General features: G+C 40.9%; 1 protein-coding gene across 10 annotated transcripts in view; it reads right to left on the bottom strand.

Moving 5' to 3' along the window:
* CLIP1 (CAP-Gly domain containing linker protein 1) overlaps window positions 1-16,040 on the bottom strand; it is an 81,104-nt gene that overhangs the window by 58,641 nt on the left and 6,423 nt on the right. For 8 of the 10 annotated variants that reach the window (XM_080406073.1, XM_080406077.1, XM_080406081.1 and 5 more), the window contains 2 exons: window positions 2,310-2,505; window positions 1,250-1,818 (listed from right to left, as the gene is read on the bottom strand). In XM_080406073.1, the coding sequence (XP_080262199.1) occupies window positions 1,250-1,818; window positions 2,310-2,403 (663 nt within the window). In that variant the 5' untranslated portion in view covers window positions 2,404-2,505. Of the gene's footprint in view, window positions 1-1,249; window positions 1,819-2,309; window positions 2,506-2,849; window positions 4,493-14,995; window positions 15,340-16,040 lie in introns of those variants that run through there. The other 2 variants (XM_080406072.1, XM_080406076.1) reach the window with 2 other exon arrangements.

The following is a 16,040-nucleotide window of genomic DNA, read 5'->3' as shown; positions in this document are numbered from 1 at the left end:
TAGTTTCCTTCACACTTTCTTCAGCTTGGCCCTATGTTTTAAGCTGTCTTTACACAGAAAGGGGAGTCAAATTTGTCCTTAAAAAAAAAAATTAAAAAATTAAAATAGCAATCCACCTTCACTGTGTTATCTGGTGGGGCAGTGCAAGACAAACCATGAAATCCATGAGACTTCTTCTACACAAGATTCTTACAATAACCCCAGAAATGCTTTCTATGCCAGGGTATTCATTCCTGTCCTTGTTTTTACCTAATAGAAATTTTAAAAATTATATTTTAAATAAAGAGAGATCATATCAAAACAACAGTAAGACAATTCTTCAGCTTAATGACACACACACAATTCAGACCTAAAATCAGATCTGTGTTATCGCAATCGTAGATCTGGTGGACATACAAGTATCATTTGGGTTATATTTAAAGCCTACATACATAGCCTTTAAATAAAAGGACACAACATAAACAAGGTACCACCAGCTTTCTACTGCCTCTTCAAGCAAAAGCTAGTGTTTGAAGGCAGTTTCCCACTTTTCTTAGTAGGTGTATGTCAAATCAGTTATCAAGTGACCCATGCTCTATTACATTGATCCAAATATAGAAGGTATACAACATCATTATTTAAAAAAAATGTTTAAACTAACAAAACTTAACTCCCTTTTAAAAGAGTGAAATGATACATCAGCAGAAGCATTTATGGTTCTAAATATCAGAAGGGCAGCCAAGTACCATGACACATCACCAACAGAACATGTAATTCCTGGGTGATCAGTGGCATTATGTGGCTACTTCTGTTGCTGCCTATCACCACTCAGGGGAACAATCAATTATTGAACTGATAGCTTTCTAAAAACATGGCCCTGAAAAGAGCTGCATGGAAATCTCACAGGCTCCATTTTTATTTGGTATGACTGCAGTTCTTCAAGGTATGGAAAGATAAGCTACAAATATGTTGTTAAATAATGAATTATTTTTTTAAAACATTAGCAAAATAGAATAGATTAAAACCTGCCAAATTAACCATTTTATCTTGGTACTGCAGAGATCTTCCTACGGCATGCAAAGCTGCGTGCAAAGACCTCGTCTACAGAGTACACTCAACAAAAAGAAAGCTAGAGCATAAATTTACGCTACCTTGACCAAGGAAACAGTAGTAACGTTTTGAATATTAGCAGATTTCCATCAATCAATCAATACAATTTCCATCAATCAATCAATCAAAAGCAGAGACAGAGGCTGTACGGGAATCTTACCAGAACTCTATCTCCAATTTTGAGCTCCCTTTCTCCCTTCTTTAGTGATCCAGCTTCAGAGAGATTTGATATAGATTCACTTGCAGTTTTTGAAAGATTGCTAATCTGAGGAGTTGAATGTTCCTTAGCAGCAAGTGGTGAAGTTTTTTGTGGAATTCCTGAAGGGGGAAGTGCAGCAGTGGATGAAGACACCATACTAGCAGCTGATACGGAAGTTGGTGATGTAGCTCTAGAAGCATGAGCTGTCGGTGTACCATTGGCTTCATCTTCTGTCAGCACTTTTCTTGTCAATTTTGATGGTCTTGTAAATATTCCCCTCAAGGGTTCACACTGGAAATAGCGAACTCCAGCCACAGAGCCATCATTCTTACCAATGGGTTCATCCAGAACAATCCCTGCCCACTGTCCTGGAGCAAACTGTGTTTCACCAAGGAACTGGATAAAGCCAGGTTTATTTCCATTGACCCAAACACGCTCCCCAACTCTGAAATCATCCACAAACTCTTCATGTGCATCTGCAGTGGTTGTGCTGGAGGTCTTTTCGTTGGAAGCTGCTTTTTCTGCTGGAGCTGGAATCAAGCACAGTAAGAATGCAACAGGAATTAAATACACTAATATTCCAGAAAGTGTCATTACTTAGTTTCAATGTAACAAGCATTTGGAAAAGCACGATTTCTACAAGGAAAAGGACAATTCCAAACTTTCTTACTTATGAAAACACTAATCTCTGGAATACAATAGTTCAAAATCTAAGGACAGTGACGTTAAATGCATTTAATACAGGTTTTGGTAAAGATCTTGTGAAGATTACAAGTCTTACCTCAGAAACTACCCTATTATTTTTATCATGATAAGATTTCTTCAAGGAAAGCTGCCTGATCACATCTAATTAGTAACTTCAGATTTTTGGCATGTTGTACAAATTACTTTTATAGACCAGAATTACAAGCGAAAATACCTTGGTGTAAATAGTAAAAATAGTGCATACTCATAGCTTTAAAGGTACTTTTTGTTAGAAGATGAATAAGGGAAAAGTTAAGATATTTAAATATTCCTTTACCAGCTGCAACAGATGCAGGTGTTTTCAGCAATGTACTCCCATGCTTGATGGTCTTTGAAGGAGCCTTAAGTCCACTTGGCTTTAACATACTCATCTTTTTGCAATAACAGTGTCAATCCTCTTTGTCTGTAGCAACTATCTTTTTCCAAACATGGATAAAATATATCATTTGAGTTTTTCCAATTCTGGAATAAACCTGTATATAAAAATATTAGACATGAAACAAAAATCAGTATTTTAATTCCTGCAGAAGAAATCTCTATACATACACATAGCCTGTGTATGAAATGCAGAGTAAAAGACGCTTCACAAAAACAACCATGGGCATTTCCCAGGACAGCATTTCCAATTCCTCATCTTTTAAAGGCCATTTGCTATTAAAAGACACCAAGTCTGAACCTAAAACATCAAAATAACTCACTTCACTGAATGCTGCTGTATCCATCTTAAGCTTTAATCTAAAAGGTTATTTAAGAAAAACAGAGCCCTTAACAGCATTACTAACATTACGCATAGATATAACCATTCTGCTCAACTTACTGTTTTCAGTCACATTTTTCAAGTGTTGCAATATCCCAGCAAAAACAACTTGAGAACAGAGAACGAAGGACAAGAGAAATCATGAGAACCAGGAATTTCAGGATAAAAAGAACAAAAACTTTAAGAGAGATTGGAACTGGAAAACACCAATTAATCAACAGGGTCAGGGGATGACACCTAAAAAGTAAACATCCACCTCAGCTGTGTGAGGTCTTTTAGATCACAAGATGCACTGGCTCACAGTCCCCTACACAGTGCCCCAGCTCCGCTCCTCTGGAAAAAGGAGGAGGGACTCTTCCCTAGTTGCTAGGATAGAGCCCTGCTCGAACTTGGAAGCCAGCAACAAGCTTTTCAGGGAACTGTGTCATGAGGGGTTTGCCACAGAAGGCATCTTCCTTCTGATGACAAAAGCTTTAGAAAGGCCCTTTCATCTATAATGAATAATCTGTGGGGTTTTTCTCAAACAGATTCAAAGCCAAACTCTAATGTGACTGGTCTCCCCCCATCTTCAAAAGCATAAACTGTTCTGTGTGAGCACGCACAGCTCAGCTCTTTGCTAAGCTTATACACAAGGCACTAACAGAACAGCTATGTCCACTTAAAAAAAAAAAAAAAAAGCACACATCTAAACAAAAGCTTGAAGAAGAAAAAAAAAAAAAACCCGAAACACAGACATGTAGCAATACACTGTTTGCTCAACTGTTTGCTCAGAACATGACAAACAAGAGTGGTAAAGCAGGTCTCAGTCTTGCTGTTCACTCAGCGTTTTGGCACCAAGCAGTACACAGGCACGGGCAGAAAGCTGGCCAACTGCACACCTCCCAAAGCCGGGTGAGCACCACTCAGGTACCCATGCTGGGTGTACAGTATGTTCAACAAACACTAGCGAAGGAAAAACTGTTACACTACAAGAAGGAAGACCAAAGATACAAGCCAACCGTGTCTTTCTAAGTTCTACCCTTCATGTATTATTAACAGCCAGCACATAAGTGTTCCTAAAAAACAGTTAACTGTGGGGAAAAAAAAGTATCAGGCACACTGCTTTGTGAACCTCAATACCAAAGTGAAACATTTATGCTACTTCAAGATTGGCCATGCCAAATTAAAGGCATTTTCTAAGAAGTCTGCAAAAATGTTATACTTTAAAAAGCATTAATTACCACCTTGGATGTATGGTGTTTGTCTGTAAGTTATGTTCCATGACAACTCTGAAGTAGCACTGTGAAGATTTCTGAACATTTTTTCTAGCATTGCCAAAAGTATGTCACCCACCCATCTGCAGAGTTATGACGACTGAAGAGAAAAATTTCTCCATTGTTTTTGCAAGACGTATGCCAGTTTACTGTTAATTTTTTAAGTGGGAGCTTTCACGTTCATGAACTCAGCTCTCTGAAATCAAAGCATAAGGATAGGCACGAAATATGACTAAGCCATAAAAGAACTGGGAGGCACACAGTTATACAGAACAACTACAGGATCACGTAAGATGTCACTTTGGACACAACGGGAACACTGTGGGGTTTTTTTTTCCCCTTCTCCTACCTACCTGTCCTCCCTGGTAAATCTGAATGCATCATATTTCCTCAGCTTCTGTTTTAAAAATCTTCTAAAACTGCACTTTACTCTTACACACTGAGGACTTGAAAAGCCTTCCTTTTCTCTCTTACACACTACCTACCTATTTTTCCTCAGGCTGCAGTCCCTATTCCTTCCCCTCCAATTCCAGGATCTCCATGCATGCCTCCATTACCTTTCTCAGCTCATCAAAATCCACGTAACAGAAAAACTGTACACAGTAAAGGACTTGGTCCAAATACAGAAATGCGAGAATTATCAAGGTCAGTTCTTTTTAGTTCAGTCTTCTCTGTCAGTGCCAAACACCAAATTTATGGAAATTCAACCACCTTATTTGGGCCAAGGCACATCCTCCTTAGAAAAGATTGTCTCCCAAAATCAGGAGGCTAGATGCTGTCTTACAGTATTCTGCTATTCTTTTCCACATACTACCTCTTTTTTTTGCCCCCAAAGAGCATTCCAGCACTACACAGGTAGTAACATGTATATTAAAAGAAAACAAACACTAAATGACCCCTCAAAATCACATTTTGCCAGTTTAAAATAATTATTTATTAATAGATGTTTAACAAACCTCTGCTTAACAGTAAGTCAGAATGTTCTAATATTGCATTTCTTGGCTCCGAGTACTCATTCATGTTTTAATCTTGCTCTCCACAGTCATGGGTTATATATTTGCTGTGTCATTCGCTTTTCTCAACACGCAGGCCTTCAGCTAGGCCAGAAGTAACACCAGCCCTTGTACCTTGGTTTCAGAGTTACCGAAATTGTACCTTAATTAAAAAAAACCTGCTAAAATGTAGACAATGCAGTTTGGTAAATTACTGCCTTATTGCAACAGTGAAAATGCAACTTTTGGTCTTAGAAATAGTCAGGGCCTTTACAGTAGCATTTCCTAACAGAATTCATAAAACACTGAAAGTGCATAAATTTGTATCAAGTGACCTTAAGCATTACACACTCCAGCATTTCCTAACAGGCTCCAGATGTCAATTACCTCATTTTAGTTCTCATAAGAGAGAGCAGCAGCCAGCTACTTGTCTCCATTTGTTCCCTCTCCTTCCTTGAATCTGTCTCAGCTTTCCTTAAAAAGAATCTTTATAACCAATTGGCAATAATGTTAACTGTAAGTTTCTCTAAAGATCCTATCAGGAACCTAAGGAAACGCCGAGAATCTGATAATATATACTATGTAAGTGTTCAGAAAGCCACAAGTTTTTCCAATACCATAACCGAGCATTAAAAAAAAAAGAGAGATTTTAAACACAAGCTTTACACTTGTGCCATTACTGGGAAACATGATTTCATACAACATGAAAATGTGTTACATTCTTGAATAAATTGCAGATTTATTGTATGTGTGTTGACCACTAAAAATTTTCAAACACTGACATGAAGCCTTGCATTGGCCCTTTTAGCTGATAATATCCTTAATTCTTATTTACCTTTTACAGACCTTTTAAGTAGTACATGGATCAAAGCAATCCATAAGTAACAAGTTAAGAACCATTGGTGTAAGGAAATAAATCCCACTAATCTGATAATAAATATGAATTCTGTTGGCAAGTTGAAATAAAAATAAATAAATAAAATTTAACCACATAACCCCAAATTAAAAAAGCAGAGTATTTTCCAACTGTCAAAAAAGTAATTCTTATAATAAAATGAAAATAGCTGTCTACCACTGTTTCTTTCAAGACTGTATTTTCAACAGCTAGTACTCCAAAAAGAACTAAACCACAACTAAATAAGAAAACAGGGAAAAAAGTTAAAGCCTCAGCTCATGCTACTGAAGAACCCTATAGTCATGACAAGAATAAAATAGCACCAAGAGTTCTTTAAGCTTAGTTGACATCTGACGAGCATGCTGCCACCAGCAGGCTCTCCTTCAGGACAGCTAGTGCCACAGTTAAAAGCAAAAGATGAAACATTTGAAACAATGGCTCAACAATTTAAGCAAGAAACGTTTGCTAACATCACTACTTGCCAGTACCACGGAACAGATGCAGTGTTTCCATGGATAAAAGCAAGTTGTCTGTCCATTTGGTTCGGAAACAAAAGGACATTCTAAAATAGAGCAGCATAATGTTTGAATTGACTCAAAACGGACTGCATAATCTCAGTCTTCTGCATGCAGACACCAGCCTGACTCTGTGCAGTGTACTTTGAGGCTGGAATACTACTCCTGTGGTTTATCTGTATAATAAAGTGAAACAATTGTTTAAATCAATGATCATCCACTATCAGTCATGCATGAGTTCTTCAAAACATTTCAAATGAAAAAGATTTAATATTAAACTTAGTTAACATTATTAAGAGATTAAACACTGTTGGAAAATGCCTTTCAATGCCAACACATTTCTAAGCTCAAAAAAAGAAACCACTTCAATTTGTTAATGCTGCTAAGCATACCAGTGCTTTGCAAAAGACATAAAGGCTGAGAGATACAGAGTAAATATTCTAAAAGGGCTGTGTAGAACAGATGACTGCTGAAAATCTCACAGATTATATGCAATCCCTGTGGTTGTCAACTACTATTTATCTAGAAACAAATTCTGGCCATATCATTAAGGAAATGTAACATGTACAAAATAAACCAGAAAATTCCTTATATAGAAAAGTGATATGGAAAGCATATCTCAAAGGCCGCCGCAATCCAGAAACTTTGATTCCCTGCGAGAAAAACAAACTCACCACATGAAGCACTATGTTTGAAATAGCTGCCTGAACAGCATTTCTTAAATATCTGTTTCATACCCTTTATGTCCATACCACTATTGCTAAGTTTTCAGAAGCTCATGAATCATTTCTCAAATATCCTGACAATCATTTAGAAAAAGTAACCTGGAATTTTGAACTTGGGAAGTTTTCTTCTCACAGTTACAAATGCCTACAACTCCTAAAATTATTGCTATCTTAAAACTTTAAAGCATATAAGCATCTTCTGTATGATTCAGATCTTGTGCTTATTACAGCTCTGAAAGTTGTATTCACGGTCTCCTGGGTTGATATTACATTTCTGTAAAAAGTGAGTGTATATATATATTTCCAAAAGCAATTACAATAATGCTTTCAGTTGAATTTGTAAGCTTTTGAAATTCATACATATTTTTAAAATACAACCGCATTTTGGCTTTAAACAAAATAAATGCCTTCATGCTGCACTGCTATTTGCTTCTTGCTACCTCCTTAAAAACATTTCTGTCTATGCCAGAATGTGCCAAATCACAGAGACTAACTTCAGATAGGAATGAGATTAATTCAGCCACAGCATGTCCACAGCCTGACCAGACTGGGACATACCAACATCTTTACTGAAGCAATTCTGGATGAGTTAGACACAGCAGAGGGATACTGCAGATCGCTAGCCTCACACACTCTCCCTAAAAGGCATTTTATGTTACCACCATCTTGTTTTGTTTCCAAGGAGGAATACAAATAAGGTATCTCTGCTACTGCTTATTATGCAGCCAAACTTCCCATGTTTTGGTAAACTGCAATGTCAGCACATCCAGAGTGAAAGAGATGAGCCGCAGCCTGGAACGATAGTCTTCCTGAACACGATGCCTCCTCTGACACGTTCTGGGTCTATCGGAGATATTTCATACTGGCCAACCAAAAAGACCAAATCACCATTTTGAAAGCATTGTATTACAATGAAATAATTCCACAGCAAACAATATGCATTGTAAATGTCACACTAAGCTTCAAAGCAAATTCTGTAACAATTACAAGTAGTTAAACCAAAAAGATGTATTTGGAAGCCTTCACGCATTAGCTTATAGAACTCCTCTTGCGATGATGCAGGACACTTTGAATTCCTAGCCACTTACTACTTAAATACAACCATTCTGGAGTTATGAATTCATATCAAGGTCAATGCATTTAGCCACTGACGCCGTTACTGAAATGGTAGGTGAACTTCCCTCTGAACCTAATGCTCATGACTTAGTGCAAATTCAGCACGTTTTGTCCGCTCCAAAGCATTTACTGAATGAGTAGCAAGTTCAGACTGAGACAAGGCAGAAAGCACTGTGTGCATTTCAGAACAACACAAGTCACAAACAGCAAATTATTATGGTACTGATGTAACCTCCTCTGCCATAGTCACAATCAAGCCAAATTGATTACCTGAATGTTGCTCAAGAATTTGACTGTACTGTTCAGTGATTAGGCTGTGGGATTACAAAGGCATCTTCAGGTATCATTTAAGTTGAAATGAATAGAATCTAAGAAAGAATTTATATATAAAACAGAAAATAAACAGAATTAAGATTTTAATATTTAAATAGAATAAAGGTTGGCATTTGGGAGTCTACATTTGATTACTCACTCAACACACAGCAATCAGAAAAAAAGGAGCATTTAAAAACAAAACGTCGTTTTTATTTTGTCTCCCAGAAACCATGCATTTTGATGTCAATTAACCAAGTAATAGGATGATTTGAATATATTCTTCAGATACACCACTACCATAAGAAAAGACGCTAAAACAATACGCATTATTTATTCAATGTATTCAATAATATAGGATCATTCTTCTTATGACATCCTACTTCAGCTCGTTCCAGCCTAATCCAATATAACCACCACATGAATTCTAGAGGGGTATACCCTTCACAAAGGCAAACACTCATCCTTTGCGAACCAGAAAGCCTCAGTTTCTCAGAGCGTGTTCTTAACATAAATATGGAATTTATTAGGGACAGACTCTTGAAGAAATGCTTCTCTCTATTTTAACTAGCATAACTACTAAATTAACAGAACGAAAGCAATCCTTTGCTCTTCTGAAGTGTCTTCAAAGTCACTACCGGGATTACTCCAGGAAATTACTGTTGCATGAGAGTTTTAGTATATCTGTAGTCTAACTCAAAACACAGTTTGCTTTTGCTATCATTAAAAGACAGAACCAAAAGCTTATAAGCTGGGAAGTATGCCCACTGGTATGACACAGCTCTTTTGACAGTGTCATTGATTTGATGAACATAACTTGAAACAAAGAGTGGCTGACAAATTACTCAAACTGAAACGTATCTGTACGATCACTAGCAGAGGTCCTGAAAAACCTTTCAACTTTATTTTAGCAGGGATTTGTTTAGATAAACATTACTTAGTCTGAAGCAACTAGTTTGGTGAAACAAAGACACCCAGAGAATATTCAAAACAGTCCCAATGCTGTAACGCAAGCACTCTGCCTTGTCATCACTCATCCCACTATCAAGCAACCACAGTATAAGGACATCCCCATAAATAGCTACTGGTTTTCTGCAACTTCTAAGAGTGAATCTCTGCTTCCTTAAGAACTCAGAAGACACTCCTACTTTCCTGTACACTTAGAGGGACTGGGGAAGAACAAAATTTGTTGTTTGGGAATCAATCCAAACACCCCACAATGCTGTCCCTCATTAAAGGACATGGCTAATCTAGAGCTCAACCAGCAAATTTAGATTTATTTCTTAACTGAGACAGTAGATGCTGCAATTCTACATCATGGAGGTGACTTGGACTGTTTTATGTGTGAGCTCACAAATCCACAGCACACTCAGGACCAAAGACTTTTAAATTACCTTTCAACATCAGGACTTTTACGGTAGCCAGGCCTGCATATAAATCTACTTCTCCTTTGATTTTGAAACTGCTGGGTAATTTCAATTAAATAAAAGACAGGAGATTTCTAAAAAGTTAAAACAAAATAAAACAAGTTTATATCCTTAAAAATTTCACAGTAGGCCAACCAATTAGAGAGAGACATGTGTTCAAATAGTCTTAACCTTCTCCCAATGACTTTAGATCAGACCAACTAATTTGTGAAGCAAAATGGAAAACCAAAGTACTATCATCAATACACTTGATAGCAGCAGGTTACTGGTATGTTTGGAGATAATATAAAATGTGAATATAATATGGTTAGGAAGGCAACCATTACGAGACACAAATCCACTGAAAATTAGAGTTTTAGTGATGTTGCTAAGTCGTTAAGTAAGACACGTAGCTGTTTTTCTACCCTGGAGAGTGCAGGATATTCACTGCAAACTGGTTAAACAGAATTCTCTCTGCATATGCTTGGGAAAGGAAAAAGGCACGATAAATTCCTGTAAACTAAGAAACTGTACTAAGAACAAGATGAATCAGTTCAAAGCCAGTAAAAGGCTTAGGACCTCAAACCGTCAGTCAGATATCACAGCAATGCTATGAGGAAAGTAATTCATTAAAGCTTCTGCTCCACTTATGGATTTTAATTCTGCATCAAGGACATTTTAAGCCATGTCATCTCATAATTCTAGAACTTGCTATGCTCATTCAGATTCCTAAGTGCCTCAAGATCCTCAGTAAAAAAATATACCATTGAAACACAAAGACTTAGACTGCTGAATATGAAGCACAAGTAAGAGAGGATGTCTGTAACAGTAAACTATTCTGGGCTAGCAATTTGTGAGTAATTTTTTCTCTATCTATGTTGCTATTTCTAATCACAGTCTGCTCAATTCTTTAAAAATATTCCCATCTTTAATTAATAAGGAAGAGCTGAAAACTGTTAAAAAGCTTTAAAAAAAAAACAAACAGAAAATGTGATGCAAACTAACTCATCAAGTTGCCATTGTACACACGCATTACAAAAATGTTGCTGTTATAGTCTATTAAAAGATCAGAAAGCACATGATCCTCCTAAGCACACATCACTCTCTACAGAATGAGTCAAGGATTGAGAAGCAGAGAAACTTTTCACCCAAGAAAGTAAATTATTGCCACCTCTTCTGGTAAGCCCACTATCAAAACTTACTACTTTCCCTATGTTTTTCCAAGGAAATTCTTGCTTTTCCCAAAAGCCCTCCATTTTGATAACAAGAGGAGTAATTTGTTTGACTCTCCACACTGACTTCTGACCATAGTGATCTTCAACCATCTCAGTTAGCGCATTCAGTCCACAATTACAATTATGATTTTGGAATAGTAGAGCATCAAGTTTAAGTCATTTGGGATCTAAAGTTTAAATGAGAGTTTGAGAAGGAAAATATCATCTCCTGTATCAAAACCAAATTTATATAAACAAAGACACAAGGCTTCTCCCTGATACAATTAAAACTGAAGCAGCTGAAACAAAGATGCTGCTTTTTATAGTAAGAATTTAATTTTGATAGACTTGGGCGAAACTGTAACTGTTTCGCACTCTCTGAAAACATCAAATCAGCAATCCCTTTTTAGCTCTCCACGTTCTTAGCCTTTTAAATTAGCACCATGACTGCTACATGGCTGGCATATAATAAAGTAGAAGTACAAACACAGAACTTAAGATAAATATTGCTGTGATTGAGTAGATGCTGCTGCCAAGCAGAGAAGCAAAATGAGTGTCAGATAAGCTACCTCTATCAAATACCGAGTTTCTCTCTTTGCCTTGCAATTTCCCCTCAAAATGCGCTAAAAAACATACACAGTAAGATTATAAAGATCAGGAAACCTGAACGGCTTTTAATGGTGTTTCTCCTTGAAACAGTAGAGTGAAGACATGTCTTATAAATTAAAAGAATGCAAGGTATTCACCCAAGAGTCTTCTGTGTGTTTGTACAAACAATTGATGAGAAATTCTAGGTGGAAAACAGTCAGGCTGGTGCTAAGGTAGCAACCTGAACAGTCTGTTCTTAGATACATTTTCTAAACCCTTTCCAGCTTTTCAGAGGCTGGCAGCTAGGTACCAGATCTGTGGGTATTTCTAAGGGTCAACTATACCACTGTAAGTCACACAAGTGCAACATCACTCTGCAAAAATAAATGCATGTAGAGAACAGACAACCTGGACAAACACAGCACAGACATATTAGTGGATGTTTGAAATCATCAGGGACCACACTGCTGACAGAGCTGGCATCAGTTCTGCTGGTCAAGAACACACTGGTTGCTCCAGCAGAAAGTGGCAACTAGCGGAGGGCAGCTGAGATTACAGCTAATGCAGTATATAATTGCCTTTCATTAAATAACAAAACACCATCCATTTGAGGCATTTCTAAACATGCCAGTCCAATAAGGATTCCAGTGCGTTACTTTTTATACGTGCCAGCAGAGCCAGTAGTCCCTAAGGAATGCCAAAAGATTAAACAAGAGCTGCATTCATTCATGGTCATCATGTTCAAACATTAGAAAACTTGCATTCAACATACAGAGTTAACATTTGACCTGAATGTTTTAGAGAGAGAAAGAAAAGCAGTTTTGAAAAATCATATTGACAAGACAGATCACTCCACTTCTTTTGAAGCAAGACCTCTTTTGAAATATTCTCAGTCACTCCCAAGAAAAACTTTAATAGGGCTAAAAGGATAAATGGCACAATACTAAAGGAATTATCCAATCAAAGTAAATAAAGGCTGTCCTGGATATTCACATTTAGAAGATGGTAAATAGATACAGCCTATAGCTCAGACAGGAAACCTACAGGAGCTCTAGGAAGTCATAGCAATCAGCATATATGAGCACTGCTCCTTCCTACAGTATAATCACATAAGGAAAGAGGTTGTTTATTGCCTACACTATACTTCCATGATGAAGACACAAGACAGCTCTTTTTCTGCCCCTCACAAGAAAGTTGAGATATTCTCTTTAATAGAAACCATACAAATTACATAGAACTATTTTTTCCCCAAATAAATTCTCCCTCCCTCCCCTAAAGATACAGACATTTAAGGTCACATTTCCAAGCTTTTCTGCTTCAGCCAACACATTCCTCTCCATTCAATACACAAAGCTTTAACACATTTTAGCACAGACAGAAAATCTTGTAGCATGTATACATGAGAGGAAGAGAACCCTGAAATCTTGTAATTTTAAACCAACAAATACTAATCCTTTGCACATTTTTCAGTCATTTCATATTCAGTACGTAAATGAAGAAGTTTTGTAGCTGAACACTTTCACGCTCCTTAGACTAAGATACATGGCTGTTGTGGCCAGGGAGGGAAGTTTTCCACAACAGTATCTAATTTGCTATCTTGTTACATGTTGTAGCAGGTGCACACAGACAGACACTCCAGAAAAATCACTCCCTGACATTGCTTATTTCAGAATTATGTTCGTATTTCTATTCTTTAAGTAAAATTCTTCGCAAAGCAGCAGACATAAAGGCATTCCCTCTTTTGTACCTTTTTCTTCTTCCTATATGTTAATACAGATACAACATGGTTTAAAATCTTTCTGCTCAAAGACCTCAAAGCAACCTGTGAACTTCCGTACAACCCTACCCACTCAGCACGCTGGGTAAGTAAGAGGTGGGGAGGAAAGAGTCTTCGTTTCACGGTTATGTTTTTAATCACAAATGTATACCATCATAGACTGAATCTTCTTCCCCATGCTATATTTTGGAAGAGATTTTTGCAGCCTTGGCTTTCTTTTTTTTTAAACACACGCACAAAGACGATACAATGAAAAGGAAAACTCACTCCTGATCTTAATACAGCAGGAGTCACATTAACATGTGAGCATTAGCAACAATTACCTTGTGCCCCGTGACAGCCGAGGCACAGAAAAAAGCAAACCCTGAATCACCTTAGGTAGCAGCACCAGCGATGTAGCGGGAAGCAGGAGCGGCATGCAGCGTAGCCTTTGCCTGGGGATCCCACAGGTCTTACATGGGCTACAGACGTGGCAGCAAACTCTGGCTGAGCCACCTGGAACCGTGGGGCAACACCGGAGCAGCTCACCTGTAAATCAGTGGCTTTGGAAACAACGCAAGCATGGGGAGCAGACATAAAACCAAAAGAGCCAAGGTAAATGATAAGAGAAATCGTTAATCAGTAAAACATCAGCCAAAGCATGGAACACTGAGAACTGCAGGTCAACATTGACCAAGAAATACCAATTCCCCTCAAGAACCATCCACTCAAGCCACCAGTGACCAAGCCCAGCGCTGCACCGTCCGAGGGCAGGGCTGGAGCACAGACTGCACCCGAGACCCTGCCGTCCCTGCCCCTCCTCACGAACCACGAAGACACCTGAGGGCTCCACGCCGCGGCCCCCCGACCCAGGGAGGAGGCCGTGCCCGCACCTGGCCACGGCCCGCCCCGCTCTCCTCACCAGCCTCCGAGCTCAGAGCGTAGCTGCCCCGGGAGCACGGCGGGCGGCCAGCCCCGTCCCACCGGGGGCACAGTGGCGGGCGAGCCGGGCAGAAGGAGCCCAGCAAGGCCGAGCACAGGGCTCGGGAACCGGCCAAACCGGCTGCTGTCACCGCGGCGCTGGCAGGCCGGCGGGGAAGCGCGGGCACGTGCGGCGGAGGCCAGCAGCTCCCCGGGGGAGGCGGGCGGGCGCCCCGGCTGCCAGGACATCGCCTCACCCAGCCCAGCATCGCCCCGCCGGCACCGCCCGCGCCCCGCTGCCCCACACGGGGTCCCTCAGCGCAAGGTCCGCCGGCGCCGCGCCGCCACCGCCCGTCCCCTCACAGCCCGCTCCGCCGCCGCCTCACCGCCCGGACGGGAAGCGGAGGCCCCAGGGCGGGAGGTGCGCGGTGGCTCCCCCCGCCCTCAGACGGCGCCGCCGCCCGCCCAGCACCGCCGCCACCCTCCCGGCGCGGGCCCCTGCGGCGGCCTTACCGCTGCCGCCTCCGGCTCGGCGCCGCCGCCTTCCCCGGCCGCCGGGCGCAGCTCCTGCCGCCGCCGCCTCCCCCTCCTCCCTCTGCAGCGGCGCCTCCCCGGCTCGCAGGGGGCGGGGCGGGCAGACAACGTCTGCGCCCGGCCGGGCCCGGACGCTGCGAGGCGGGGACTGCAGCAGGGGAGCGGCGCCTCCCCGCGCGCCCCTTCCTCGCTGCCCCCCGCTCTCCCCTCGCTGCCTTTTCCCTTTGTCTCCCCCCCGCTTTGTTCGCCCCGGGGCAGCCCGCGGGGGTGGCCGCCGCCGGGCAGGGCGGGAAGCGGCGGCTGTCCGCAGCCCGCGGGCTCTCGCTGCCATCGCGGCTGGCAGGGGCGGGGGGGGGAACCATGCCGCGGGGAGCCCCCCGGCCCGGCTGCCCGCCCACACGGCTCCGTGCCTGGGGTCGCCCCGGTCCCGCAGCGGGGAGGTGGCCGAAGCGCCGGCAGCAGGGACCCCCTGGGAAAGGCGCTGCGGCAGCAGGCAGCCGTGAAGGGGAGGGGGGACAGGGTGGGGAGGTATGAAGCACATAGCTCTTAATGGATGAATAACTTCACTGTCTGCTTCTTTTCTCCATTTTCCTTTTGTTCTCGTACCCAGAAATTATCATTCCTTCTCTAAAGTACTGAATATTTTAATTTTCATTGTGTCCCTGAAGCAATACATGAGAACCTGGCGTCACGCCGTTGCTAAAGTTTAAACAGCTGCAGCAGTAGCTCCAACACCATCATCACACAATTTAATAACATTTCCAAGGCTGAATCGAACAGCTCTGCTCCACTTCTTTACTTCTTATGAATAGGCAGCAGAGCCCAGGCAGAGCTGGCCCATAACTGCTGAATTCATCACAAAGCAAACCTCAGTTTGCACCCTCACAGATCATTTCATTTCTGCATGATACCATTCAAACAAAAGGGTGATGAGAAAGCAGTTCCACTGCTGGAGACTGACTGCAATTTGTGTTTCATTTTGGCTTAATTCTTTGGCATTAATCCAGCATGGTAAAGCACAAAA

This window comes from Falco punctatus (assembly GCF_963210335.1).
Source record: "Falco punctatus genome assembly, chromosome: 1".
NCBI lineage: Eukaryota > Metazoa > Chordata > Aves > Falconiformes > Falconidae > Falco > Falco punctatus.
Note: the sequence above shows the minus strand (reverse complement) of the source record. Positions and strands in the feature narration are given on the sequence as shown.